Source organism: Schistocerca serialis, chromosome 4, assembly GCF_023864345.2.
Source record: "Schistocerca serialis cubense isolate TAMUIC-IGC-003099 chromosome 4, iqSchSeri2.2, whole genome shotgun sequence".
NCBI classification, from domain to species: domain Eukaryota; kingdom Metazoa; phylum Arthropoda; class Insecta; order Orthoptera; family Acrididae; genus Schistocerca; species Schistocerca serialis.
In genome coordinates, this window is record NC_064641.1 from 137644867 (window position 1) to 137672719 (window position 27853).

The following is a 27853-nucleotide window of genomic DNA, read 5'->3' on the forward strand; positions in this document are numbered from 1 at the left end:
CCTGAGGAGCTGAAAGCCAGTTAGTGAAAAAATAAATATAATTTTGCAGACTACAGTGCTTTTCCTTTTTAATACATATATTATCCCATGCTTTTAGAACTTTCGTCAGCAGTAAGTTTATACAGAGAAACAGGAAGGTACAGAGTGACAGGTGGAGTCTGGGAGGAGGAGAATAATATTAAAGGGAGATTTACACATAATAGATGGAAGTAGTAGTCATTCTACATCCTATTTTAAAGAGGTACAGCAAGTATTAATAAGTCTTGCGTCAAGTCCTGCATTACTAAAATAGGGCACAGCCAAGCCCAAAAGCAGTAATAATAAACAAACCAGCACTATATAAAAAGATGAGGAAAGAGCAAAAAGAGTTCGACTGTAAGCAGAAAGAAAGACTGGGAGACAAAAAATATGGAAAATACATAAGGAAACATATTTTAGAAGCAAAAGGTAATAATAAGATAGCCATATAAAAAATACAAAACGAGAATAAAAGATGTGGAAGATAAAATGACAGAAGGGCAAACAAAGTAGTTAACTTGAGAGCAGAGTGATTGTGAGAGGTGAGTAAATGTTGAACGATCTCTTCTCATTTATTTAATTCAATTTGTAACTGTAAGTTACCAGATGATAAAACATCCTGGGTTCGCAAAATTATCAAACCATACATTCAGTATGTTGCCCAGAAAAGCAGTTTGTCTTGAGGCCATTACTTCTTACTGAGAAATAAGTGCATTTGGTGCTGAAATGTTAATGGAAAAGGAGAATCTCTCAAAGAATTGGCAAGGGTTCAAAATAAACATAGTCATGTGAAGTGCAGGTAATTCACAATTGACTTATCCTGAGACAAATAAAGGAAACAGAATGGATGCAGGAGTAAACTTCAGTGTACTATAAAAACTATGCCAATCTAGATGGTATGAGCATGTTAGATTGGATAAACCCAGATAGCCACAAAAATTTCTCAAAATGACTACAAATTGGAAGAGACATGTTGGACAACCAAGGAAAAGACTGTCTGACAAACATAAGAAAGATGTTGCTGAAACTATCTCCTTTAGGACAGGATCAGTGAGGAAAGAAAAAGTTTTACAAGGCTCATCACCATCACATTGAAATTGGTGCTGCAAGGTGCCTTTGGTGACCATCATTTAAATACCACAAAGTGATATGAAACTGAACAAACCTGAGAAATGCTTACCATGGAAAGCAAAACTAATTTATGAATAAATTTCGTGAAATGCGAAGTGATCAAGACAAGAAGTGCTCACAGAACCTCATCTCTATGACATTGCATACTGCCTGGAAAATTTATTTGGAGGATTCAGGGCAAGTGTAACTCGCCTGTAAAGGAAACTGCATACAAAATGCTTGTTTGCTGATGCTGTGTTTTGAGTACTTGTCAATAGGCATGACACAAGTCAAATAGAATTTAGGATATGCAAAAGATGCTAAGAGAACTCAAATGGGAATCTCAACATCATTCCCACGAAACACTCTTGGGTTAATTTACACAATCGGTATTTGAGGAAGACTGTCTCTGTCGTATATCATGAGTAAAAAAAAAGCACTCCATCTTCAGGCCATGAGTGGCCTACCAGGACCATCCGACCGCCGTGTCATCCTCAGTGGAGTATACGGATAGGAAGGGTGTGGGGTCAGCACACCACTCTCCCAGTCGTTGTGATGGTATTCTTGACCGAAGCCGCTACTATTCGGTCGAGTAGCTCCTCAACTGGCATCACGAGGCTGAGTGCACCCCGAAAAATGGCAACAGCGCATGGTGGCCTGGATGGTCACCCATCCAAGTGCCGACCACGCCTGGCAGCGCTTAACTTTGGTGACCTCATGAGAACCGGTGTATCCACTACAGCAAGGCCGTTGCCATATCATGTGTAGGGAGCACGAAAATATACTAGGGTGTGTAATGAGATGTACAGGCAGTCACTTTTTGCACATAAAAACCATGGAAAAAATGGGGTTAGGAGAGAAAAAAAAACTAAAACAGCTTTCATTGGAGAGAAACTGTAGAATTACCTAGTCAAAAGACAGATTCCTGTTCATTGTAAAAGTGAGGAAAGAGCGTAATGAAACAAGACTGTGCACAGACACAGAAACACATGCCAGAATGAACCTCACTCAACAACACATTAAACATTAAACAATCACCAGGCCACACAAAGGATAGCAAACAAATTTACTTTTGCTTATTTCCACTGAAACCATTTACATAGTTTTAAATTTGCCACAGCTACCATTCACTCTCCATCTGGGGTCCAAATACTCTGTCACTGCTTCACAGTCTTCTCACCCAATCACCATTTTTTAACAGGTCATACCTTCAGTGACTCACAAACTAGTAATCTACGTTACTATAGGGTTCAATAACTTATTAGTTGTACACCTTTTTAACTGCAGTTTTCAAAGCTGCCAATAGGTGTGTGTGTGTGTGTGTGTGTGTGTGTGTGTGTGTGTGTGAACACAAATACACACTGCAGTTTGGACTAAACATTAAAGAGCAGGTCTATCTGCAACAGGTTGGCTGAGGTAACTACCAGCTGGAAGGAAGGGAAGAATGTGTAAACTCAGACAAAAATATGCTTAGTACGGCACTTTTGTGCTCCAACTAATTTTCAGATTGATGACTGGTTTACTTTTTTTTTTACATCTGAATGTTACAATTGCTGGTTATGGCCATCAGTATTTCCTTAATAATATAAATAAAACAATAAGTTCAGAACAGATTAAGGAACAAAATGGAAAACACTGTAAAGAAACGAGATGTGATCAAAAAGTAACAGAAATTCTTTAATTTCACATGCTTTCTACACCTGATTTGCAAATCTCTTTATCTTGTTGGTACACATGTTCCTGATGTCCATTTGCATTTTCAGCTGCTTTGAACATTTAGTTTATTGATGACAGTTGAAAAGGTTTATGTGAGGTATAAACGTTTCAAAGAGGTCGAGAAGATGTTGAACATAACAGTCGACCTCCCAGCAAATCACTTATGGACAACAATGTGGAAGAAGTAAAGAAAGTGATTTGCAAAACTGCCAAATCACCATCCGAGGGGTTACTGATTATGATTATGTCGAAATATCCTTTGGCTCATGACCAGCAATTTTTTCAGTTATCTTGGGAATGAAACATGTAGCAGCAAAGTTTGTTCCAAAATTGTTGAATTTTGAGCAAAACTGACATTGCATAGACATCGCTCAGGAATTGCTGAATGAAGTCAACAATGATCCAGAACTTCTAAAGAAGGTTACAATAGGTGATGAAACATGGGTATAGGGGTACGATGTCAAAACCAAGGCCAAATTGTCCCCATGAAAACTACCTGATGAGCCAAGACTGAAAAAAAATTGGCAAGTTCCATCACAGGTGAAGGTTGTTCTTGCTGTTTTCTTCAATTACAATGGGATAGTACATCACAATTTGTTGTTGTATGGTCATATGGTCAATAAGGAATACTTCCTGGAAATTAAGTGTTGTTTGGGTGAAGCAATCCAAAGAAAACGACCAGAAATGTGTGGAACCACTCATGGAAACAGTATCGCGAGAATGCTCCAACTCCCAAGTCACACCTTAATGCTTGTTCATGATTTTTTTTGGCAAAAAACAAAACTGTTATGTTTCCTGAACCACCATATTTGCCAGATATTGTACCATGTGACTTCTTTTTATTCCAGAGTCTGAAGAGAATCATGAAAAGACATGTTTTGCCACAAATGATGAGATAAAAACAGAACTGCTGAATGAGATGAACACCATAATGAAAAGTGAGTTTCAGAAGTGCTTCCAAGATTGGACACAGCACTGGCACAAGTGTGTGATATCTGAGGATAATTACTTTGAAGGGGATAAAGTTGTTGTAGAATAACTATTCTTTAAGAAAAACAAGAACTCCCATTTTTTTAAATCACATCTCATACATAATTAACTGACAAACAATTTGTTTCCAGTACTAGTACACTTTTGAGTATCAAGAATAATTAAGCTGCACTTTTAACTCACAAAACTAAAACAGCATTGATATAAAAATAACATAAATATTTAATAAACTTCTGTATTGAAATTATTTTACTACTTCTGTTTAAAATCAAACTGTATTAAAAAAATACAAGCCAAAATAAGAAGTGTATCTCTTAATTTTAGACACTAGATTCTTTTCACAGAACTGAACAGAACTAGAGGGTGAACATAAAATGTAATTGCTACTACGTTATTTATTTCAATTTGTTAAGCACGGAAAGTGTTCAAGAGGATGTCAAACATTTACATTCAGTCATAGTTTGCATTAGATAGCTGTATCACACAACACAACAAAACTGATGAATGGCAGGTCTGAACATGTTTGTAATCATCTAAGAACATTGGATAAATAAAAACTACAAACTGTTACTGCCACCTTTCACAACATTTCTTTAATGCTGCAGTAGAATCGGAGTGATCTGTTACAGTGTCAACTCAGCAGAAATATAAGGTATATAAACAAATATACATATGCTACGATTTCAGGGCAATGAATGAGTTGACACCATTCCAAGGTCAGTGTTCCATTTCCAATGCATTCAGTTCAGCCTCAAGAGCCTCCAGGTCTTCATCATCATCAAGGAAAAGACTTTCATTAATAGGAACTGCTGAAGCCTCATTGTCACCTGTGGAAGAAGTCAGTGTTTGTTTAATATATTTTCATTATGAACATATAAATGGGGGCAAAATAAACAAAACTTAGCAAATGGTATAGACCACTGCTAAATAACATGTCAGACATCACCACAGTAACAAAGCAACTGTAGGAGAAACTAGACACAAGCACCAGGGTTACAAGTGGGTATATCAGCAACTAGTCATGGACTTATTCAATCAGAAATAAGGAAATCATCAGGAATGCCCAGGGAAGAGTGATAGGACTGCTTTTATTCATTATATACACAAATGATCTGATGGTCAGGGTGTGCAGCCATGGGTGGCACTCGCTGATGATGCAGTGATGTACAGGAAGGTGTCATTGGTAAAGTTAGACAAAATTTCTAGCTTGTGCAATGTATGACAACTACCTCTAAAGGTAGAAAAATTAAAAGAAATGCAGATGAGTAGGAAAAACAAGCCCACAATATACAAATACTGCATTAGTAATGTGCTACTTGACACAGTCATGCCAATTAAATGTCTAGGCATAAAGTTGCAGGCCATGTCAAATGCAGTGAGCACATGAGGATGGTAATGGAAAGGTGAATGGTTGACTTCCATTTAATGGAAGAATTTTAGGAAAGTGGTAATTTATAAAGGAGACTGCATATAGAACACTAGAGTGACCCATTCTTGAGTACTGCTCAAGTGTTTGGAATCCCCACAAGGTTGGATTAAAGGAAGACATCAAAACAATTCAAAGATGGGCTGCTAGATTTGTTACCAGTAGGTTTTATCAACATGCAAGTATTATAGAGATGCTTTGGAAACACAAATGGAACTCCATGGATGGTAGATGGAATTCTTTTTGAGGAACACCATCAAGAATATTTAGCGAACTGACATTTCAACTGATTGCAGAAAGATTCTACAACAGCCAACATATATTTTGCATAGAAATCATGAATATATGAGAAATTCTGGCTTGTACAGATTCATATAGGCAGTCTCTTTTCCTTGGTCCATTTGCAAGTGGAAAATGAAAGGAAGTGACACGTAGTGGTACAAGGTACCCTCCACCACATACTCTATGGTGGCTTGCAGAGCATGTATTTAGATGTTAATATCCCAGCATCCACTTTTAATGAATATGGAATACATAGAAAAACCTGAATATGGATGAGTGGATGGGGATTTTTTGAATGGGAGAAAATAAGTAAGTAAATAAATAAATAAAGTATTTCTCACAGAAGAGTGTGCTCCACTCTATAATACCTGAAAAGACACCTTGGTAATTTAAAGGAAGGCAAGAAGAGAAAGAAATCACAGTATTTAACGAACAACATATTCACCAAGACAAGCTGCAGAATGAACAAAAACATTTTATTCACTATCAGTTTTGATCCTACAGATTATCATGTAACATTCAATGTCAATCCAACATACCTAACATAGATAATACTACGTGGTGGTTTATTATAACCAGTGATGAAAGATCATAAGACAGCATGACTATGTAAGTCATATGGTATTGTCAGTCTGCGTGAATCACATCTGAAAGACTGAAACAATACAAGTGTCACAAGTGTGATGCTATGTGATATTCCTCAACGGTTATGACTATTACAGAATCCAAAAATTAATATTTTACTATTGATGGCATAGTACTATATTCAGTATGTATACTGTACTGACATTTTATGACGACATGACAATTGTAATTTGTAATAAATCTTTTTTTTGTTCAATCACTAGTTTATTTCTGAGATGATGATGTTCTTTAAAGTTTTGCAGGCTGTGAGGCACCACCTGCTTATTAGTTCCCCAAGAAATGACGAAATGGTTTTGAGATTGTCATAAAAAAATGCGTCTGGGTACACCTGCTACTAGTCAGTACCCATTAGATGTTCTAGTTTTCTTCACTGTAATACATCTGCCTGTCTTCTGGTGGGGAGGATGCGAGTTCAGTTTGTGAAGTCTTCTTTTCCTGTACGGAGAGGACAGCTGGCCTTTCCTGCCCCCTCACTGGGTACACAAAATTACCAGGCAGGTCCTTATAATAGTTTGCAAGGAAATTTATTACTCCATGAAAGGGGTTGCTTATAAACCTGTGGTTTCACCGACTGGTGAGTATGGTTTGTCAGTCAGGCAGGGACCCTTACCATGTATGATTAATAAAGGAGACAGAAGATACAAAGGAGAGGATCACAGAGATGAAGATCCAATTCTATTGGATGAAGCTGCGAAAGGGGTACTGGGCATCACTCAGATGTTTACTGTTAAAATTTATCAATTACATATCCAAGATGATTTGAGCAACATATTACTTCCTCCTACACATTTCTCATGTACAATAAGAGAAATTCGAACAGCTATGGATGCCTGATGATAGTAGTTCTTCAGGCACTTCATTTGCGAGCAGAACGGAAAAGGAGGGAAATGATAGTTGTTCTCAAAGTACTCTACACTAAGTTTGCTTAAGGAGCACGGACGTAGATCTTTAGCCAAATTACACCTTCCTACTACCATATCTGCCACTTTTACACACTCTCTTCAATTCCCTGTTGATAAGTAGCAAAATCAGCCTTTGTTTCCATGGACTACAATGGAAATACAATTACCTAGTTACCACAGTTTCACACATCAGAGGTGATACATATATTTTACCAGGTAGTTGTGTAACCTACAGCAGAGGACGGTGTACTGAAAAAACATAACTAAATCACAAGGCACTTGGCAGAATTCAATGAATCCTTTAAAAGCTGTGATCTCTTATTTCATAGGCTAACTAGCATGTGGGAATAAACTACTGGATTCACTGTGCTTCAAGTACTCTAAGAATAAAAATTTCTCAGAAATGAAACTTTCATGTTTTCTGTAACTGTCATGCAATTAGGAATGTATACCTATTCTAATTCTCCTTGAACCACAAGCAACCAGCACCTTTTATCATGTACATAAAAAAATTTAGAGTGTTTTAGTTGATACTGAAAACCAATCCTGGATATTGTTTATGCAATCATAATGGTGTTTCACAGGAGAAAATGATCCTCCTAGCTATTTAGAAAATGGTCAACTCTGACTGAATTATAGCTTGAAATTTTTTGACTACCAAAATGATATAAATTTTGTATAAATTGGACTCAATGATCTATAAATACCTTCATTTATATAACCATTTGTAGATATGTGCTCTGCAGCAGCCTGCTTCAGCCTATCTTCCTTGGCTTGCGTTCCAGTTCCGTCAACCTCTTGTGCTTCCAGTCCCAGGAAATCAAGCCGTATTTCGCGGTACTGCAAAATGCGAGGAATTTTTTAAGTTGCAGCTGTAGCATAATTTGTGTAAAGTAGATCTATTTCTTAAATATGACAGTATAAGGTATATTACCATGGAAATAAAATTGCCAAAGAGCTAAGGATAGTATTACTCTCTTCAAATCACTATGTATACATTAGTACTAAAGTCTAGTCTTTCGTAAATCCAACCCCACCTTTAAGTATGAAGTACCGGAATGCCTGTTAGAGTGACATGCTCTTACTGACTATTACAGTAGTTGTGAAGGCTCCGCAGAAACTCAGTGACATGGCTCTGGTGAAACTACGTTACACCCAGCATGCCAGTACTGGATCATGTATTTTTTTCAAATCACAAACAAATCTTGGAAAGGCTGAATCTAAAGGAAACAGACATAGGTATGGAAATGGACTGGTAACAGGAGCACTAGGCCTACAGACTTTTGACAGGGAAAACAAAAGAAACTGTAGATTTGTTGGAAAAAAGAAAACTTGACCATGGTAAGATTCATACAGACAAGGTGAAAGAAACTATAGTACAGTCAGCGAAAAAAGATCCCTGAAGTTTGCAGTGCTGTTGCCAGCTTTCAACTCTGAACCACAGACAGTTGTAGATGAACAGTCTGTGGAGCTGTGATGACACTGAGGCACTGCCATTGAGACATATACAAAATCACATTACACGATTGACTGAGGCAGACACTCAAAGCAACCGCATCAAATCCATGGTAAATGTCAAGACTATTGTTTTGCCGATTCTACCAAAGAAGGAAAAGAGCTAAGCAAATGTTCCAGCTATACTGGAGTGGAAATGAGTAAGAAAAGAGAAACGAACCAGGGGTAGTCTGGAGAAATGGACTTAAAGAGGAAGTTATAGGAATAAATTACAGAATGAAGATTACCAGTCAAGGGATGGAGTTTTGATATACTGCAGCTATACACTTCACAAGTTGGTTACCCAATTCTGGAAGAGAGTGAACTTTGAGGAGGAAACGCAAAAACAGATAAATTTCCAGAAAACAACCATCACTGGTGACCTGAATGCCCAAGCTGGCACACAAACAAATGGATACCATGTGATATTGGCAAAAGGAGGGGTTAGCACAAACCAAGAAGACAAAATTAAATCCCTGTAAGAGAAATGAGTTGGTTACTGGCAATTCTTGGTACAAGAAATGATAGGCTCATACAAAACCATAGTACAGCTGCAAATGGAAAAGGACGTATGCTGTGGACTACTGCACTGTCTTTGACAGGAAACTGAAGAGGCACATCACTGGTGTGAAGGTAGCACCTACAGAATCAGGTTAGAGGCCACAGTAGATGAACCCAGAACATTATAAGAGGAATGGAAGAAGTTTAAGTCAACCATTGTTGAAGCTATATTATCTTTTTGTGGAAGAACAAGCAACCATTAAGGATGGATGTGAACAGCTAAGTGAACAATCGAGTTAAAGAAGAATGGCAGGAGAAGTACAGAGCATTTACAGTAAGGTTTCATCAAAGTTCACAAGATGCAAGGGATGAATACATTACCAAGAAGCAAACCAAGAATATAATAGCAGAGGAGAGGAGGAAAATGTGAATGCAAAGAGCAAAGGTGTGTAAAAATTCCACTATGCTGTGGATGTAAATGGAACAAAAGTAAACTATAAGAAAAGGCGAAGTAATGTAGAAAGAGAGCTCCAAAGTCCTTTTAGATCTAGAATGGATCACTGATTACGAGATGCCCAAGGAAGAAATGGATAACAATCTAGGGAAAGAGAAGGAAAAGGATTTGACTTTGACAGAATTAGAATCTGCACTAGGCACTATGAAAAGCATCAAGTATGGATAAAGAGACAACAGAAATGTTAAGAGCAGCTGGAACTATACGGAAGCAGTAGGACAATAGACCATACGATAAGATATTAAAATGAGTAAGACAGGGCATGGTTTCTCTCCACTATTATTTGATTAACACAGAGAAATCACAATTAAGGAATTCTCAATAACCAGTAGTAATTGGAAAACAATTAATAAAGACTGCTTGAGAATGATCTGTTTTGCAGATGACATTGTATTATTAGGATGAAATGAAGATGAGCTCTAAAAGATGCTTCACCATATTGATCACATCTAAATGTTAAAAACAGAACAGCCAGGCAAATGAATCACTTATCAAGAGGTGAAAACTACTATAATCTAATAGTGTTTCTGTGAATACTAAGAAACAATTCTTACGGAGCTACATTTGGAGCTTATGTTTGTGTGGGCCAGAAACTCACATGCTCGAAAGTTGAGATGCGATATTAAAGATACCATCTACTGATGGTGTCTAAAAAGAGCAAGAAGCAGGAGACAAGAAGCCTACTCCAAACACCACTGCTAAGAGGAGGAACATGGTTAACTACCTATTCCACTGTTCATTCCAGCTTATTGCTGTGATCGAGGAATTGGTGGAGGGAAGACAGAGAGGACAACTGAGACATGAGTTTAAGCATGAAATCACACTTAGCAGAAGATAAAAGAGCATCAAGAGGCTAGAGTCAACTTTTGAGTTAAGGAGAAAATGAAGTGGCTATACGATGTGATGATGGTAGTTTGGAGGGTGGAGACAATTACTAAAGACTGGAAGAAAGGAAACAATGTGCAATTAAGAACTCAGAGGGCTAACTTTTCTATTTATTTAATTTTTTTATTTATTTATTGGGCCTGTGAATCTATGACTGTACAATGTACAAAAGACATTGGAATATTCCTTAACCCTTGATCGAGCACACCTGTACATAAAGTGTGCCAATCACATATAACATTATTTAGTACTGTTTATTTTACAGTTGCAAGCCCACACCTATTCCTTCATTATTGCTTCAGCTGACACAATAATAAGTTGTTATCATACGTCCAAGTGAGCAGCAGTAATAAAATAAACAGAAAGCCAGGCTAGAAAAAATTTACAATCGGTGCAAGGAAATGACGTAGATTCCAAGCTAATAGCACAATCCCACAATGAGGCTGTTATTTACGAGATAAATAGTAACCACACGAGCGGTTGGCAGGGATCTGACGTAACTGCACTGTTTAGCGCTTTGAGTTAGTCATTACTGTGGGGTAACACTTGCGAGTAGCAACAAAGGAAGGTTTATTTTATTATTGTTTAGTTAAACAATTACTTAGCTCATATACTGTTAGTTTATAGCATTATTGTTTAATTGACTTAAGGTTAAACTGTAATTTTGTTCATGCAGTTTACCTTGGTAATAAAGATAGCTATTGTTTACATGCGTGCAGAGTGTACTGTGCACTCTCTGATCTTACGAAAGTCAGCACGCCTGCTACAAGGTTAATTACTAAACACATTTCTCGAATTTTTTTACATATCATTTTAGTGGACAATGATATTACACAATTTTTATTGCTCTATATGCTTAACTGGTAAAACAGTTTTGTTTTTCTAGGTACTCCCTTACAGTAAAGAAACAGTGCTTGAGCAAGTAATCAAAACGATTAACTTGACAATGTTTCTATCCGTTATTATTTTTTGTGGATTTGGGTAATACATTCATTACACAGTTTGACACTGGGACACAGTATGCCTTTCTGTAATAGGGCTATACCTGTCTGTCGTGCATGTACATCATTTGTCTGTCTTGTATGGTTGCTGTGTACATATTCAGTATGGGTGGCACAGGGGCTGTTACTGTTTAATTTTTCTCTTATAACAACAACATTACCTGTATGATTTGCTTATGTGTGAAAATATTGGATTTCTACAAATGAGAATAAGGGACAGCACTGAGAAGAAAAAGGAGGAACAGCAGCTTATAATTAGGCTGTGAAGGTCAACAACAGACAATTATTTGAGGTAAAGGAGCTACAGGAGGAACATAACGAGTACAGGCAAGATTTGCTGATAACCTACCAGACGGTGTGACGCAGAGTATTAACCAGTAAGGTGTGGATGCCCAAGAGAACACAGGTTTACAGTAATGCACAACTAACAATGTGAAAGGAATATAAAATGGAAGTAAAACCTATTTACAGCAGATCATGCAACAGTTTGAATAAAGAAGAGAATGGTTTAAAACAAGGGTTGGCACTGTCACCCTTACTTTTTGTGGTTGCCATGAATGACAAAATGGACAAGTGAATAATACTGTGATGACCTTTGCAGACGACCTAGTGATCAGAGGGAATAAAGACTGAATTTGTGTGTGTGTGTGTGTGTGTGTGTGTGTGTGTGTGTGTGTGTGTGTGTGTGTGTGTCATACACACACTCACACATGCGCGCACATTCTTTTTGTTGTGCCTATCTGTGACTCATCATCTCCACTATATGGTGAGTACGAACTATCCTTTTCATACTGGGTTTTCCATTGTTGTATTTCATCTTTTGCTTTTTAAAAGAATAGATTTTCATTTTCAAATGCTTAAATATTTGAATAATTAACTTCACATGCACAAAGATTCCAACTGTAAAATAACGGGAATTAACAATGAGCGCAATTGAAAATGTTAATACAGTGATTAAAATGACACGACAAAGGAATAGAAATAAAAAATTTACATTAAAACCAATTAACTGAATACAAGTAACTGTCAAAATCATTTCAATGAAGATTCAAAACCAAAAGATTTCAAAGCACCTAACAATATTTGAAACCACAATCTATTGCAGATGATACTATAACCATTAGACTACACAACTAGTTTGTAAAACACTGCTATTTTAAAACAGAGAGCATCACATAAAATTCCAAAAATTTTTCATCAGTTACTCGCAAATGATGGTGTGCCAGGGTGAATGGTTGCAGGGTGTAATACCTACAGCATCATTTCCTTTCTTTACATATTTAAAATCTTTATAACCTGATTCAACCTTACTTTCAGAATGATATTCTTTTCAGTTATAAAGTTTGTAGTTTTGATTTATCTCCAAAATCACACAAACAGTTAAATATTCAAAGGCTTGTACAACTTCCTCTACATTGTAAGTTACTGTACCAGCAGCCACTGAATGTGACAGCTACCAGATATTCTACCTTCCTTTCTGACCATACTATAATATTCCATTCACTATTAACTTGTCATCTCACTTCACTTTCAGTTATTCTCTGATTGTCTCAGGCATTATTTATACTTCCCTAATATAGAATTATGATATAGGAACGTAAACTTACGAATTAATGGTTGGATACGCTACCAAGAACTTCACCTATCATCAATTTAGTAATTAACAGCTAGATTGACTGAAGCCCTTCCTGATAAATCTTTATCCTGAGATCCAGAAAAATGGGTCAAGTTTTTCTCTACATTTGCTTTAAGTGAACAACTTGACTAATGTGAGATTAATTCAGAAAACTATGTCGTCCTGCTTCACAATTGTGACTTCAATGCTCTGGTTCCATTAGCTTCTCTTTTTAATGAAATTGATAATGCCTGATACATATATTTAGGAGACATTTTGCATCTTCAGGAAAAGAGTGAACTGAGCCTTCTTTAGCAGTCACGGTCTTAAAAAAGCCAGTGGCAGGATGAGGATGATTCATTCTTATTAGAGCAGTCTTTCATCACCTCACAGAATATTTTCTTATACAAGAACTTGACACTGAATGGGACTGAACTCTAGAACTTTACATTAGTAGCTCAAGATGCCAACTTCTACACTACAGTGATCACAATGTGAATTAATAAAGAAAGGGACTAGGCAGTGATGGAGTGTCACGAGATACTGTCTGGCTGGTTTGCAGGGACCTATCTGATTGTAGACACGTTACTGACAGAATAACTCTCCATATTTTGAAAACACTCAAACCTTTTTAACCATACAAACAGTCCCATGTTAAAGCCCCAATAACAGCCTAAGTTTTAAAAAAGACACAAGTTGTTCTATAATCTGAAAGTAGAAAGTACGCACAATACACAAATGATAAACATAGCCCCCCCCCCCCAACTATATATATGCGTTTTCCTTCACACAGTGTAAGTAGTACAATTTCTTTTCAATTTGTATTATTATTGGATCATACTCAATCCAAACAGCATCTGTGGTAAAAGAAAGGAGTATGAGAAAAGTATGGGACAACTTAAGCTACATTACACAAACTAATTAGTCTTACCTCAATATTTCTCTGTTCATCCTCTTCTTGCAAATTATAACTGTCAAATGCTTCATCACCTTCTTCACATTGATCAGCCGCTGCGAGCTCAGGGTTGAAATAAAACATCTCTCTTCCCGACATCTATAAAATAAAAACAGTTTATGTGACATGCAACAGAAAGAACAATCACATTTTGTTCCCCACTGGATTAATACAACAGTATTAGCTGCGCTTAAATGTCACTGACATGAAGTAAATGTTCTACAGTAACACAGCTCAGTGAGCAGGAGGCTTAATTTTTTTTTTTTTACTTGTATAAATTCTGTGTTGTTATATACTCACTGTATCAAATACAGTGGACTTTAAAGTCATGGTTAAAAACAATCCTCAGAAACTTTGTCGCAAGCAGTTTTTAAACTGCCTGCCACTACAACAGGATTATGTCAAATGTTGCCCTTCATAAAATTTATTTGATCAAATCTAGTACGTTACCTTAGATTTTATCATAGAAAGTGACAGTCTCCTGTTTACTACAAGTGGCTGGGATGTATAAACATATTGCGAAATGACTGTGTGTGGCATATGTGTTGTGGAGAAGCCTGGTGAACATGCAAAGGTGATCACATTTTGTTTCATAGTGGTGCTATGATTATGGAAAGGTGTTTTACAATCTGGAATAATTTTTCTTTTTAGGCAGGGAGATGGAAATCCACTCTCTCTCTCTCTCCAAAACAAATTAAAATAGTCCGCACTGGCAACTCGTAAATGAAGTCAAAACCATAAAAGATGTAGGCAAGTTCTATTGCCACCACTGATGTTAATTTTTCATTGAATAGGGAAGCAAAGAATTAAACAATGGGAAATCCAGGATGGAATGTAACAATATTATGAAAAGGAAACTGCCACTCACCATATACCGGAGACACTGAGTCACAAATACGCAGTCTTTTTGTTGTGCCTGTCTGCGACTCAGCATCTCTGCTATATGGTGAGTGGTAACTTTCATTTCATAATATTGAAGCAAAGAATTACTGTTACTTGTCAAGAACAGAAAATCAGCAGCACACAATTCATTGATGATGCAGCAGTAGTAGCCGAGAGTGAACAGGAATTGAGTTTTTTGGTAACTGTAATGGGATAAGTACTAGCTGTAGGTTAAGAAATGTAGGTAAAGAAGAAACTTTCACAGGTGGGCATGGTATAGGACTACATGTTGGAGCCGGGAAAGACAAACTTGATAGGTACATGCAATGCGTATAAGCAAGAACAAAACCTTAAGGTCTTTTATAAGGAATATCCAGCAGCTCATGTCCAAGAATGAAAAAAATCATGCCTATTTTTGAATTTACTAAAATGAGTCTGAAATCTGTGAAGAAATTTGAGAAAACTACAATCAGAATTTAAAAAAATTACTATTACTTAGCAAGCAAGCAGATATACTCACAATCAGTTATTATTATGGGCAAACATTAGCAGGAGGGGGGGGGGGGATCTTAGTTTAACTGCAATTCATATTTGTATAGGGAAAATCACTGCCCTGTTTAGTGACTGGCAAGTATGAAACTAACAGCATTTAAAATAGCAACTTCGTAGTTAATATCATGCAGTTCTTCTGTTACTACACACCAGCAATTCTGAAGGAACTATGATGAAATATTTGATGACATTGTGATAACCCTTGTTGCACCACATCAAAGAAATAAGATGAATATTTGATCAAATTTCTTTGCCAAAGAAATCTGACAGTGTAATACCAACCTTAGTGACATAAGCCAGAAATTTGATGAAACTGTGATAGTATGTACAAGTGGTAAAAATCAAGGCCCTGAAAGGAGTATTGATACCAATGATGAGAAATAATTGCATAAGAGACAAAAAAAATACAGGCCAGGATGGTCTTCAGGGCACAGAGCAGATGAGGGCTCAACTACAGTGAGAGGCGACTCCCCCACATATGACCCCTCTGCCAACACAGGGATAAGACAGTTAGGGAATAAAAAAATCCTCCTAGCTGGATGGAGACAAGATCTGTAATAGTGAAGGGGAAAAGACTGAAAACATAATGAACAGCAGTAGGACAAGCAACAGTAAAACAAGATGAGAGAAATGATCACATCGGAAGGTGGCTATGCACAGTCGACAGCAGAGATGTCCCCCTCCCCCAGCCCCTCCTAGCTCAGCATGTGGCAGGAAGTGACCCTGTGACAACGTTCCCTCACCCATCCCTGTGTAGTCAAAGGGTTCAAGATGGGAACAGAATCCACTCTCTCAGAGGAAGCATTAAAAACTTATTTAACTATCCTTTCATAATCAGATAGTGTAAAGGATACATAATCTTTAAGGTACTGCCTTCATTGGGGTGTTAAGCAGCACACACACTAGACCAAGAAACAAAAGCCATTGGATCTGGAAATGTTTGTTGCCACTGCATTTATGTTTGGCCTCTCATCCTCACCAGAGTAAGGGGTTGTGAAAAAGTAATTTGACCATGTGTAAGCACAGTTGGCTCCGATAACTTGTCAACAGTGCTTCCATTTTGTTATAATTTTAAAGCAGCATTCTAATTACAATTTTACTGGCAGATGTTATGAGAGAAGAGGAGGGTTTAGCAGTTGTCACATTTGCAACATTTATTTTACTGCAACAATCTGGTCATTAGGAAAAGAAGAAGAAGAAACAATGCTGATCCATGACCTCTCTCAAAGAGTAGAAACAGTGTGGAGGGACAAAATTGACTGACCTTAAAGCCGACTTCGAATATGGACTATTTCATATTTTTTTCTGAACGAAAGCTACAGATAGCAAATTGTTATTGAATTGTGTACACCTTAAGTTTCCTACGATGACACCTCTTTTAGGGGAGCTGTACCTGCACCAGAAACATTAATGGGCACTCTTATTTTTGTTTGTTTCCCTTTGCCATACACGGCAAAAAAAATGTCGATAAAAATTACATATCTTTTTCACATTGTGGAGATTATTTTATAGCAGCTTACTTATTTCCCAGCAGGAGTCTAACCTTTTCAGTTTGTTTTTATAATCCCAGATCTTAGGGTCCCATAAACATTCATATTTATGTCAAAACTATCAGCTTTAATGCTGTCCATATTCCACTATGTACTCCAGTATTTTTAAACACAATTAATACACACCAATCAGACATAAAAAAAAAACACTAACAAACCAATGAACATTCAACCTGGTGGCCATACTAGCAGAGAGGTCCCACAGTCAACCCACCACCAAAGCTCTGATGTTACCGCCAGCAATCGGGATTGCAACCAAGACCAGCAGTCACTTTGTTGGCTCCGATTTGCTGCCTGTACACACTGAACAAATCTCAACCGACGAAGTGGATGGTTGCCATCCACTGGCCTAGAGTGTATGCACCCTTTATCTGCGGAGGGCACTCCCAACACAGTAATATAAGGTGCAGCACAAGAATGTCTAACTGTATCAAAGAGTAATTAAAGAAAGAGCAAAAAGAGGTGATCAGGACGGCTGGTGGAGGAGGTAGGGTTGATCAGCCCCCCACCCCAGGCCCAACATACAGCAGACACTCCATTGCCAACCAGTTTAACCTCAACCCAAAAACAGTTTAAAAATGTTAGATTTGAGAATAGAAAGAACTTTCTGAGGGGCAAAGAAAGAGTTAAATTGTCCATATGTTGTGTCTTATCATCAGAGGCAAACAATTCAGAGGCCATTCTTTTATCTCTGGAGCCAGAGGAGGAGATCAGTCCACTAGGATCTGAGCTACTGTCTGTACCGACGAATTTAATCTGGGAGGAATGGGAGGAGAATAGGTGGTAGAGGGCAGAGGCAGTAGCTCACTAGACTCTCCATCTCTGCACCAGAGAAACCACAGCAAAGATCATCAAAGCATTTGTTAGATGATTAGTCAGCTATTTAGCCAAAGGCTAGCCAGTTCCTTCTCCAGGTTATCCACATGAGACCTAGAGAAAGAGAGCTCAGCAGGCAGTACAACTGTCAGAGACAAGGTCGTGAACATCATATATATTAGGGTGGAAAGAGTAACAACAATATTAGCTCAAAGACTATTCATTGCATTATAGCAAATTAAAATGAGGTTGAGGGAAGCCTGCTTAATAGAACATAGAACTCTGTTAATACCTATCAACTTTGTTGTAAAAATACTTCATGTTCCCAGCAGTCAATGTTACTCCAGACTGTTGGGAGATATCCTGCCCTACCAATGAATTGAGGACATCAGTTTGAATGATAGCAGCACTCTGATGCTCTTGAAAAACTGAGAAGAACAGAGCCAAAAGGCCATGGGGGTAACTGAAATGTAAAGTGTTTGAAACAGATTGGTCCTAATTTGTTCTAGGGCAAGCGCCAGAGGGTCAAAATCCACTGTATGAAAAAAGAGTTAAATAGGTCACACAATTAGCAAACTGTCATATGGTTAATGCGTAAGTGAGCAAGAGCTGATACTGTTGGAATTGAAGAGATAAGATCTGCCTATGGGACTAATATCAAAAGTACCTGGAAACATACACTTACTCCATGCTGATGTACTGGGTCCAATAATTTCAAAGCTGAAAGAACACTGAGCTGTAAACCTGGCAAACATAGTCCAGGTGGGATCATACAAAGGCCCGGTAAATATTGGAGTGTTGTGATCACCACCCCACAAGGTGCAGGCAAAGCAGTACCTATGTTTGTTTCACCTTTGTGATTTCCCTTTCGAAAGATATCCGTTCCTCTTCAACTAAACTGTCCACTGCGGTATTCAGTACTGCAGTATTTACACCCTAAGAGAATTTCAAATTAATCTCATTATTGATCAGTGCTTCAGTATTCCTCTTCTTTCCACAAAGATTCTCCAGGGCAATTCTCTTAAACTTCAGTCTACTCTTCAACATCATTAAATTGTGCTGTGCCTGGGCACGGTAAACTAAGTTTTGGAGAATGGTGACCAATGAAACTGATTTCTTGGACAGCAACTTAGATTGTGGAACAGAAGGCGAGCGAGTAGCCCTGGGACTTGCAGTTTGAGGTTCCTCCAGCTATTGGGTGGTGTTCGGTTCCTCCAGCCATTGGCGGGTGTTGGGTCTGTGGTCTGTAGATTTCTAGCTAGAGGGAGCCCTGTCATCAGTGGACGACAGAGGGGGATGCTGCTTTTACAGCCAGGTGCAGTGAGGGAATGGAGGGACACAGCACTCAATAGCCTGGCCAGAGTAGTGGCATAACTGATATAATTCGGACATAATATACACAATGGTACTTTTTCTGAGCTACAAAACATTAGATGCTACTGAAGACCTCAGGTTCCTGAATTTTGTGTTTCTTAATTAATGTACTACACTTTCTTATTACACTCACTGCTGCATTTGAAGTGTAACTTGTTCAATAGCACTGTAGATTATTGCTTTATACTCTAATAGAGTAGCTGGTAAGCATGGTGCAAACATGGTTCTGTGTGATTTGTTGTCATTTGGAGAGAGAAGTTTGATTATGGGTCGCACTTAGAGGGTGTGGGCATGGAGGCCGGTGAGGCAAAACGGCAGGGAGTGAGTGGTCAGCGGCAGATCACTCTATGTGGACCTATCAGTTTCAAGCGGCTGGCAGTTACGAGACGCCACAAGGGTTTATCCAGTTCCAGTACACAGCTTTAAGACAATGCTTTATCCAAGTTTGCATTGATTACATGCAAGCACAGATTAGTACAACAAAGTATGATGCACCAAATGAAAGAGGAGTTTGATTAGTCAAGATTTTGACATGATTTATATGAATTTTACATCAAAAGATATTAAACGAACAAATCTGCAACATGTGCAATTTACTGAATAATTTATAACTTTTGAACCAATGCAGATACAGAGCAGTGCGAGTGCTTATTTTAAAGGTCTCATCGAAATGCAATGACTGACATACTTGTATAATTTGCAGCATTAATATTTCACTGGTAAAACACCAGTTTCATTAATTGGTTGCTAATAATGAATTAAAACAGCAAGGCAGTGTATGATAGTGGGTGTCATTATACACATTTCACCATGATTAGTTTTCAATACTTGTAATTATTATGATATGTTGTCTTTGTTCATTAATAATTTTTTTCATAGTTTTGCCCGTATTTGTTTAATCTTCGTATATATGTAAATTCTGATCAGTGTATCAAAAAGAGTGCTTCAAATCTGTATGGAAACTGTGCCTTAAAAAGAACTGTGATATTACTTTGCGGCACAAGTGGACAAAAGCTATTTGCGCACTCTGCAAAGATAATTGCAAAACATTAAAACATTAATTCTGGGTGAACTATTGCACCTACAAATTTGTGTAATGTATGTTTTTTGATGAGAATCTGAGTGTGCATATAATGGTGCAAACAGAATTAAGACTGCTCTTCTATGTAAAAGTTGTGCAATGAAGTGGTAAATGGAATTTCAGATTGAGAGTATTTAAGCATAGCTGACACAGAGCTCCAAAAGAGTTCTGTGCACCTTTGCTGACGCTGGACTTGTGTTATCAATGTGACACTTTGGTGATAATTTTGTGGCTCCAGAAGTGTTTTACTTCACTGAATTCCGCGTGTGTGCGCAAGTGGAAGATAAACTTTTTCATGAAGAATACGGATTTAGGATATTTTCGGTGTGGAACACAGTAGGAACTTGTGTTTTTTCATGTGTTGTGTCTTTTGGTGACTGTTTTTGGAAGCAAATGGGAGTTTGCTGCAAAAATCATAGCTGTGGGATTGTTTCCATTTGGATGCCCCCACACTAAGCAGCTGAAATGCTACTGTTGGCCTGTTTATTTCTGATCATTCCAAACTGTGTTTTGGGACGCCAATGGGACTTAGTTTCTGATCGATTTGCTGAGTATCAATCGATGTCCTTCAGCCTTCAACAACTTTTAATAAAATTTATTGCGTGTTTCGTATCGCTACTGCGGGCTCGAGCAATAATTAAAATGGCACCAAACTGTTTGGAAGATAGCACCAGTGAACTGTATTTAGTTATGAACAAAATTTGTGAATTTTAAGGAACTTAACACATGCATTCAATTCGTTGTTTGACTTCAGTCTCCTAAACTGTACCCTGTTTAACATCAGGTCCGATGAATGTTGAGGCCATTCAATTGGTTCATCTAGACCAATAAATTTATCTGGAAAGGGGTCATTGAGGAAATCTCAGGTGTTGGTGAGACAGTGCAGTGGGGTTACCAAACTGGAGCAAATGGATGCTGTATTCTTGGTTAGCCTCATCAATCAGTGGAATTAAAAAGTGATCCAACGTATCTAAATACACATTCTGGCCTGAGCTGCAGGAGTTGGTGGTAATGTGTGTGTGTGTGTGTGTGTGTGTGTGTGTGTGTGTGTGTGTGTGTGTGTGGCTTGCTTGCCTGTGTGTATGAATGGTGTGTGTTTCTCTTTTGCTGATGAAGGTTGTGGCTGAAAGCTTTGTGCAAGTTCTTTTCATTTGTGCCTATATGCAACATAACATGTCTTCTCTACAGTATGTAGAGTCTCTATGTTTTCCTTTTCCGTATGTCGAGAACAGTAGGCATTTGCTTTACTTCCATACATTAGTCACTCTAATCCTGTAACTGACTATGTCCTACCTATTCATGGAATGTATGGCCAGATCATATAATTTTATTTATTGACTGGTAATACATTGTTTAAACTTTTCTGTGGGAGACATATCACAATGTATGTAAAGCCCTCTAGTGTAAGTCCTTATGATCGGTGCAAGCCAACATAACATCCTGGTGGCCGACCCAACAGAGGGCGCTGATCATTGATCAGTCGTTTTTCAGCTGTCATATAGACATTTATCTTTATAGGTAATTTATAGGTTGCTACACGCAATGCATTACGTACATCAATTTTTGACCATAAATTCACCTTAAAAGGGTTGGACCTATTATCTTCATATATTTATGTTTAATAATTTTATATGGGTAATTGTATTCGTCTTTTGCTGCATCACACTTTGTTTCTATGATAGTTATCAATATTTAAAAGTCCGCTACATGTATTTTACCTAATGTGTTTTTATCAGATTACGTTTTTTGCATAAATGATGATTACATCCAAGCTCACAGTAGCAACACCTAGGTAGGATGTAGGCAAACAGATTTCTGGTAGCTACTGTACTTCAGTAGCAAGTAGCAATAATGACTCTGGATAATGTGGCCTATTCTACAACTTATTTTAGAACTATGTGACAATACTGTGCTGACTATATTTATATGTTTTGACGATGCCATTATGGCCTTATCACTTTAGGACATGGTTAGAAAAGGTACGTTTTACCGTATTTTATCTGTACATTTCCCTGGTTGTATGATAGTATACTGTGATACGTATTGCTGTATTGTATTGTATTGTATTGAAAGACACACTGCTCACTAGGTGCATATATTTGTATATTGTTGATCTGAGGATGGTCATTACGGACTGAAACTGGTCATCATCAAAAGAATTGATATTGTGATCAAAGACTGGAACAAAAAACATTTTCCTACCTTGTTAAGTCACTACTCTGTTGATTGCATTCCCCTGGGAAAAGAAAGTGCTGTAAATTTTGTTCTTGCTCAATGCGCAAAAGGTGGTAACTTTTGGACTATCATGAAGATGTTCCCAGGTTTGTTGTGCATTTTCATTGCCCCAAATCCTACATATGTGTCATTAACTTTAGCACTTAAGTGAAAAGTTGGCTCATCACTAAAGATGTTTCCAATGAAACCTTTATCTTCATCCGATCATCCAATGTAACATTCCCCACAAAAGCCTTTCCATGCAATCCTATCAGTGTCTTTCAGCTCTTGCAGCACTGTTAATTTGTACAGTTTGAGACGCAAATGTCTTTTTAACACACAGCAGCCACATGTGGGACACTCAGTGTATGAGAAACGCGGCAAGTTGATTTCGTAAGTTGGTTAACAACGTTCTAACTCACTTGCTCTACAATTACGTGGCCATACTCAGGACTTCTTTTTTTTTATGGCTTATCGAGCAATCAATCAGTTTCAATAAAACACTACCTTAATGGTAGTCCTATTGGGATGATCTTTAGTGTACTGGGCGCAAAAACTATATTGCATAGTTGTCATAGCCTTCGATTTCTCAAACCAAAGCATGTAGCAAGCACAATCTGATCAGTGAAGGCAGCCATTTTTGCTACAATCATCACTAGCATTTGTAACAATGCGATTCGTACTAGTGTACAGTGTCCATCACAACTTTACCTACTTTCCTACAAAACTTGTTTGAAGACTATAGTTGAATGTTGGGTAAAGTCATTTTAAAAATGCCCTGTAATTCTGTTTTAGGACAACCTATTACTGACTATATTTTAATATAATTTTTCGTATTGACAAATACCAAAGAGCTTGTCACACTGTCAAATTATGTGTGCAAATCTAGATAAGCAGCAGTGTTATCAACATGTAAAATGATCCAAAGAATGTATGAAAACAAATTCTATAGGTATGAACTACAATACAATCCTACTGCTGTCACAGGAAATTTTCATTTTGAATTTAAAATGGAGCAAAATGCTAATGCTTTGATAACTGAAGTACAGTAACGAAAGATTGAAATAACAACTTACACCAATCTGGCGTCCAGCTTTGAAGTCTATTCTTTTCTTCTCTTCCTCTTTCAATGCAGCTTCCTTCTTTTCCTTCAGTTTACGTTTCTTCCAAGTGGTAAAAGTTTGTAAAGTTATTTTCGTTAAAGGTGCACCAAGCGCTGCTCTCTCTCGCTCTATCAGATCTTCTAATGAAATCTCATCTTTTTTGTCTTCTTTCTTTTTATCTTTCTTCAATACGAAACCTGGTGGCAGTGCATGCCTATAAATGCAGCCTGTGCCATTTGGACACTGCCAAAACCATCCGTATTTGCTCTTCTCCAGGGCATCTATGAAGTACTTACATATCTGCAAGAGGAATTAAATGTGCAACATGAACACTAGCACAAATATAGACAACTAAGCAACTAAGGAACTATGCAAAATTGTCCAGCAAGATAAACACAGGGAGTTGAACCCTAAATGATAATTCACTCAATTCCACAGGTGTACACAGATCTCATCCCTCAACTTGAAGTCTTAATTTCCTCATCAAATAACATCTGCCAACATTCTAATTTCTTTAATAGTTATAGCTTTAAAAACTTAAAAAGGGAAGAAAAAGTAGTATCACAATATTTTCAGCCCCCCCCCCCCCCAGCAATCACAACATAACTATGACACAGTAATTTAAAAGTACTGATAACTAAGAATACTAGAGTGCCACGTACAATAGTTGTATTATATGCAACCAAGCAAGAATGATTATTCTACCATTAGTGTGGTTCGCATTTTTCAAGGTCTTCTTTGTGCTAGTCTGGTTCTGTTACAAGAAAATAATAAGTTGCATGTAATTTGAGCACCAAACAAAAATGAGAAGCCACATCCCTAGGTCCCTAATTTGGTGGTGGCGGGATGGGGTGCAAATATAACTCATTTATTTTTACCTAAAAAAAACCACTGAAGTAGCTGATTAACCAATTACTTTCAGCTAAATAAAAATTTTTACTGTATTAAGTTTAATAATTCAATCTAAAACTGTACATCTCAGAGGCAAAAATGATGAGAAAATTAAAATCTCTTTTACAAAACCAAAGTCTTTGATAACTTCTCTTTTTTATACCTAAAAGCTTATGATGATACTCAGATAAAATGTGAAGCAGATACTACTTCTGTTTGTCATCTTTTACAAATAATTTATTGTAGCCCACAATGGGCTTGATGCCTCTTTCTGCCTTATTGTTTACAAATTATAGTTTATTGGTGTGGAATGTTGACCAAATCTTCATTCTCATTCCACTGCGAAGTATATGCTTTAAGAAACTCGCCACTCACATCAAATCTGGTGGAAAATGTCTTGTTTTATCAGAAATAATAATGCATTCATTTCATTGATTTTTTGTACAGCTACATAAGCTACATAAAAGTTGACAACACCTAGACAGCCACACCATCAACCACCATCACTCTTCTACAAACTGAGCTTGGCCAACCTCCTTAACATCCCCTAGCCTTCAATACTGCCTCCACTCCAATGATAACACATAATCCCTAGAACCATTCACAATAGTAAAGTGTTCTCAACTTCTCATCTAAAGCACTCTCCTTTTCTGAATTATCTGTATCATCCTTACTGAATCCCAAAACCGTACCAAAAGTAACGCTGACATTGAACCTTGTCTTGAACAGCTCCGACAATGATCCTAACTTGATCCATTACCACTACCTCAAAATCATTCCTTCCAAGAATTCCTCATATCCAACACTGCTTCACAACCATTCTTCAGGTCCCTACAACATGACGCTAACCTGTGCTCTGCAGAACTCCAGGCTTTTTGTTATCTAAACACTGGTGACTCCATCATTATCATCCCAGGGGACTAGGGATCTACCACTGACATACTTGACCGACCAATGGGGCTATGTAGGTGGAGATCTATGCCAGCTGTCTGGCACCTCTACATAGCATCTGCCATCAAGATCCCATCCCTGTGATTAAAACTGTAGTTCCTACTTTTTACCCCAGGTCCCTCACAAGGACTAAAGCCTCAATCCATTAGGACTAACACTCAATCCATAGAACTTACCCAACCCAAACCACACCCACCCCACTTTTTAACTTCTTCCGCAGATCCACAAACACAATTACCCTGGCCACCCCACTGTTGCTAGCTTCAAAAGTATATCTGCTTTAGTAGATCAACACCTGCAACCCATAGTAGAAGGACTTTCCTCCTACGTTAAAGACAACAACCATTTCTTAAATTGCCTGAAACCTGTGACAGTCCCAATCCCACCAAACACCTTGACTGTCACCATTGATGCCACTTCCCTCTATACCAATATCCATGATGTGCATGATCGTCTGCTGCTGAACATTTTCTCAGTCACAGACCACCCAATTCTAAACCTATAATGTCCTTCCTGCTCATCTTAATCAACTTTACATGAAGGTGGTTTGAAAAGTTCTCGGAATCACCAAGAGAGGTCAGCACTAGCACAACGAGCTGTTCACGCGATATTCATTGAACTGTTACTGTAAACATGTGCCATGTCAGTGCTCTTGGAAGAGAGCTGTGGCGGTGACGTGGCTCTGTTATTTCTCCCGCATAGTGATTTGTGAAGGTGGGGAAGGGAGCGAAAATAATAATAATAATAATAATAATAATAATAATAATAATAATAATATCGAGATTCGAGCAGTGAGTAAGTTCTTTGTAAAGAAAGGTATAAAGAAAAGGACATTCATGCCGATTTCCAGAATACACTGGAGGACTCTGCTACTTCATATTCAACTGTTGCCAAGAGGACAAATGAATTTAAATTTGGTCGGGAGAGCTTAGATAATGATCTGGGCAGTGGTCGGCCAAGATGTGTCACTACTCCAGAAATCATTACAAAAGTGCGCAAAATGATCATGGAGGATCACCAATTGAAAGCTCATGACATTGCTCATGCTTGCCAGGTGTTATTTGAAAGGGTGTATCACATTTTAACTGAAGAATTGGGGGGGGGGGGGAGACAGCAAGATGGGTGCCATGACTTCTGATGCCGGATCAAAAACACACGAGAAGGGACGGAGCGGAACAATGTTTGGTCCATTTTATCAGAAATGAACAGGATTTTTTGTGCCGGTTTGTGACCACAGATGAAACTTGGGTGCACTACTATACCCCAGAGACAAAACAGTCAAAAGACAATTCCTTTAGCAGGAAATGCCATGACATCAGTGTTCTGGGATGCGAAGAGGATTCTGTTTGTAGTTTATCTCCCCACTGGGCAAACAATTACTGGAGAACACTATGCTGATCTCCTGGACAAACTGTAACAAAAGATACGCAAAAGAAGGCCAGGTTTAGCAAGGAAGAGTCATCTTCCATCAAGCCAATGCGCACCTGCACAAGTGCTGTTGCCATGGCAAAATTACATGAACTAAGGTATGAATTGTTGCCACACCCGCCTTATTCACCTGATATAGCTCCGCCAGATTTCCATCTCTTCCGAAAACTGGAAATTTTTCTTGGTGGATGGAGATTCACTTCAAGTGAAGAATTGATAGCCAGAGTTGACAACTATTTTGCAGGCCTGGAGGAAACTCATTTTTGAGATGGGATCAAGGTACTGGTACATCGTTGAACTAAGTGCATTAATCTACAAGGAGACTACATTGAAAAATAAAGTTTCAGTGATGTAAGCACTTTTTTTCAATTCCATTCCAAGAACTTTTCAAACCACCCTCGTACTTACCTATAACTACTTTATCTTTGAGGGACAGACAGACAGATCAGCGGCACAGCCATGGGAACCCGGATGGCTCCTTCCTATGCCAAGATCTTTTCATAGGTTACTTGGAGGGGGCTTTCCTGGGACCCATCTGCCTTCAGCCCCTGATATGGTTTAGACACATTGATGACATCTTTGTCATATGGACTCATGGAGAGGCTGACCTTTCAAAATTCTTCGAATCTCTTAATTCAATTTCTCAATTAAATTTCACATGGCCCTATTCCAAATTCCATGTCACACTCCTTGACATTGATTTCATCACCACCAGAGCAGCTACGAACATCTGTTCACATAAGACCTACTAGCAAACAACAATATTACATTTTGATAGTTGCCATCCTCTCCATGTCAAATGATCCCTCCCATAAAGCCTTGGCATTCAAGGCAAATATATCTTTTCAGATGCAGAGCCTTTACAGCAATACATTACCATTCTCATACCACAGCATTCACTGGATGCAATTAACACACAAGCCTAGTTCAAAAGCAGATTTCCCGGGCACACATCCA

At 38.0% G+C, this 27853-nt stretch overlaps 1 protein-coding gene across 1 annotated transcript in view; it reads right to left on the reverse strand.

The window, feature by feature from the left end:
* Window positions 1-2627: 2627 nt before the first annotated feature.
* LOC126473925 (zinc finger CCCH domain-containing protein 15 homolog) overlaps window positions 2628-27853 on the reverse strand; it is a 43170-nt gene continuing 17944 nt past the window's right edge. The window contains exons 4-7 of the mRNA XM_050101284.1: window positions 23600-23926; window positions 14031-14153; window positions 7797-7929; window positions 2628-4661 (exon numbers count right to left, since the gene is read on the reverse strand). Coding sequence (XP_049957241.1) covers window positions 4552-4661; window positions 7797-7929; window positions 14031-14153; window positions 23600-23926 — 693 coding nt within the window. The 3' untranslated portion in view covers window positions 2628-4551. The remainder of the gene's footprint in view (window positions 4662-7796; window positions 7930-14030; window positions 14154-23599; window positions 23927-27853) is intronic.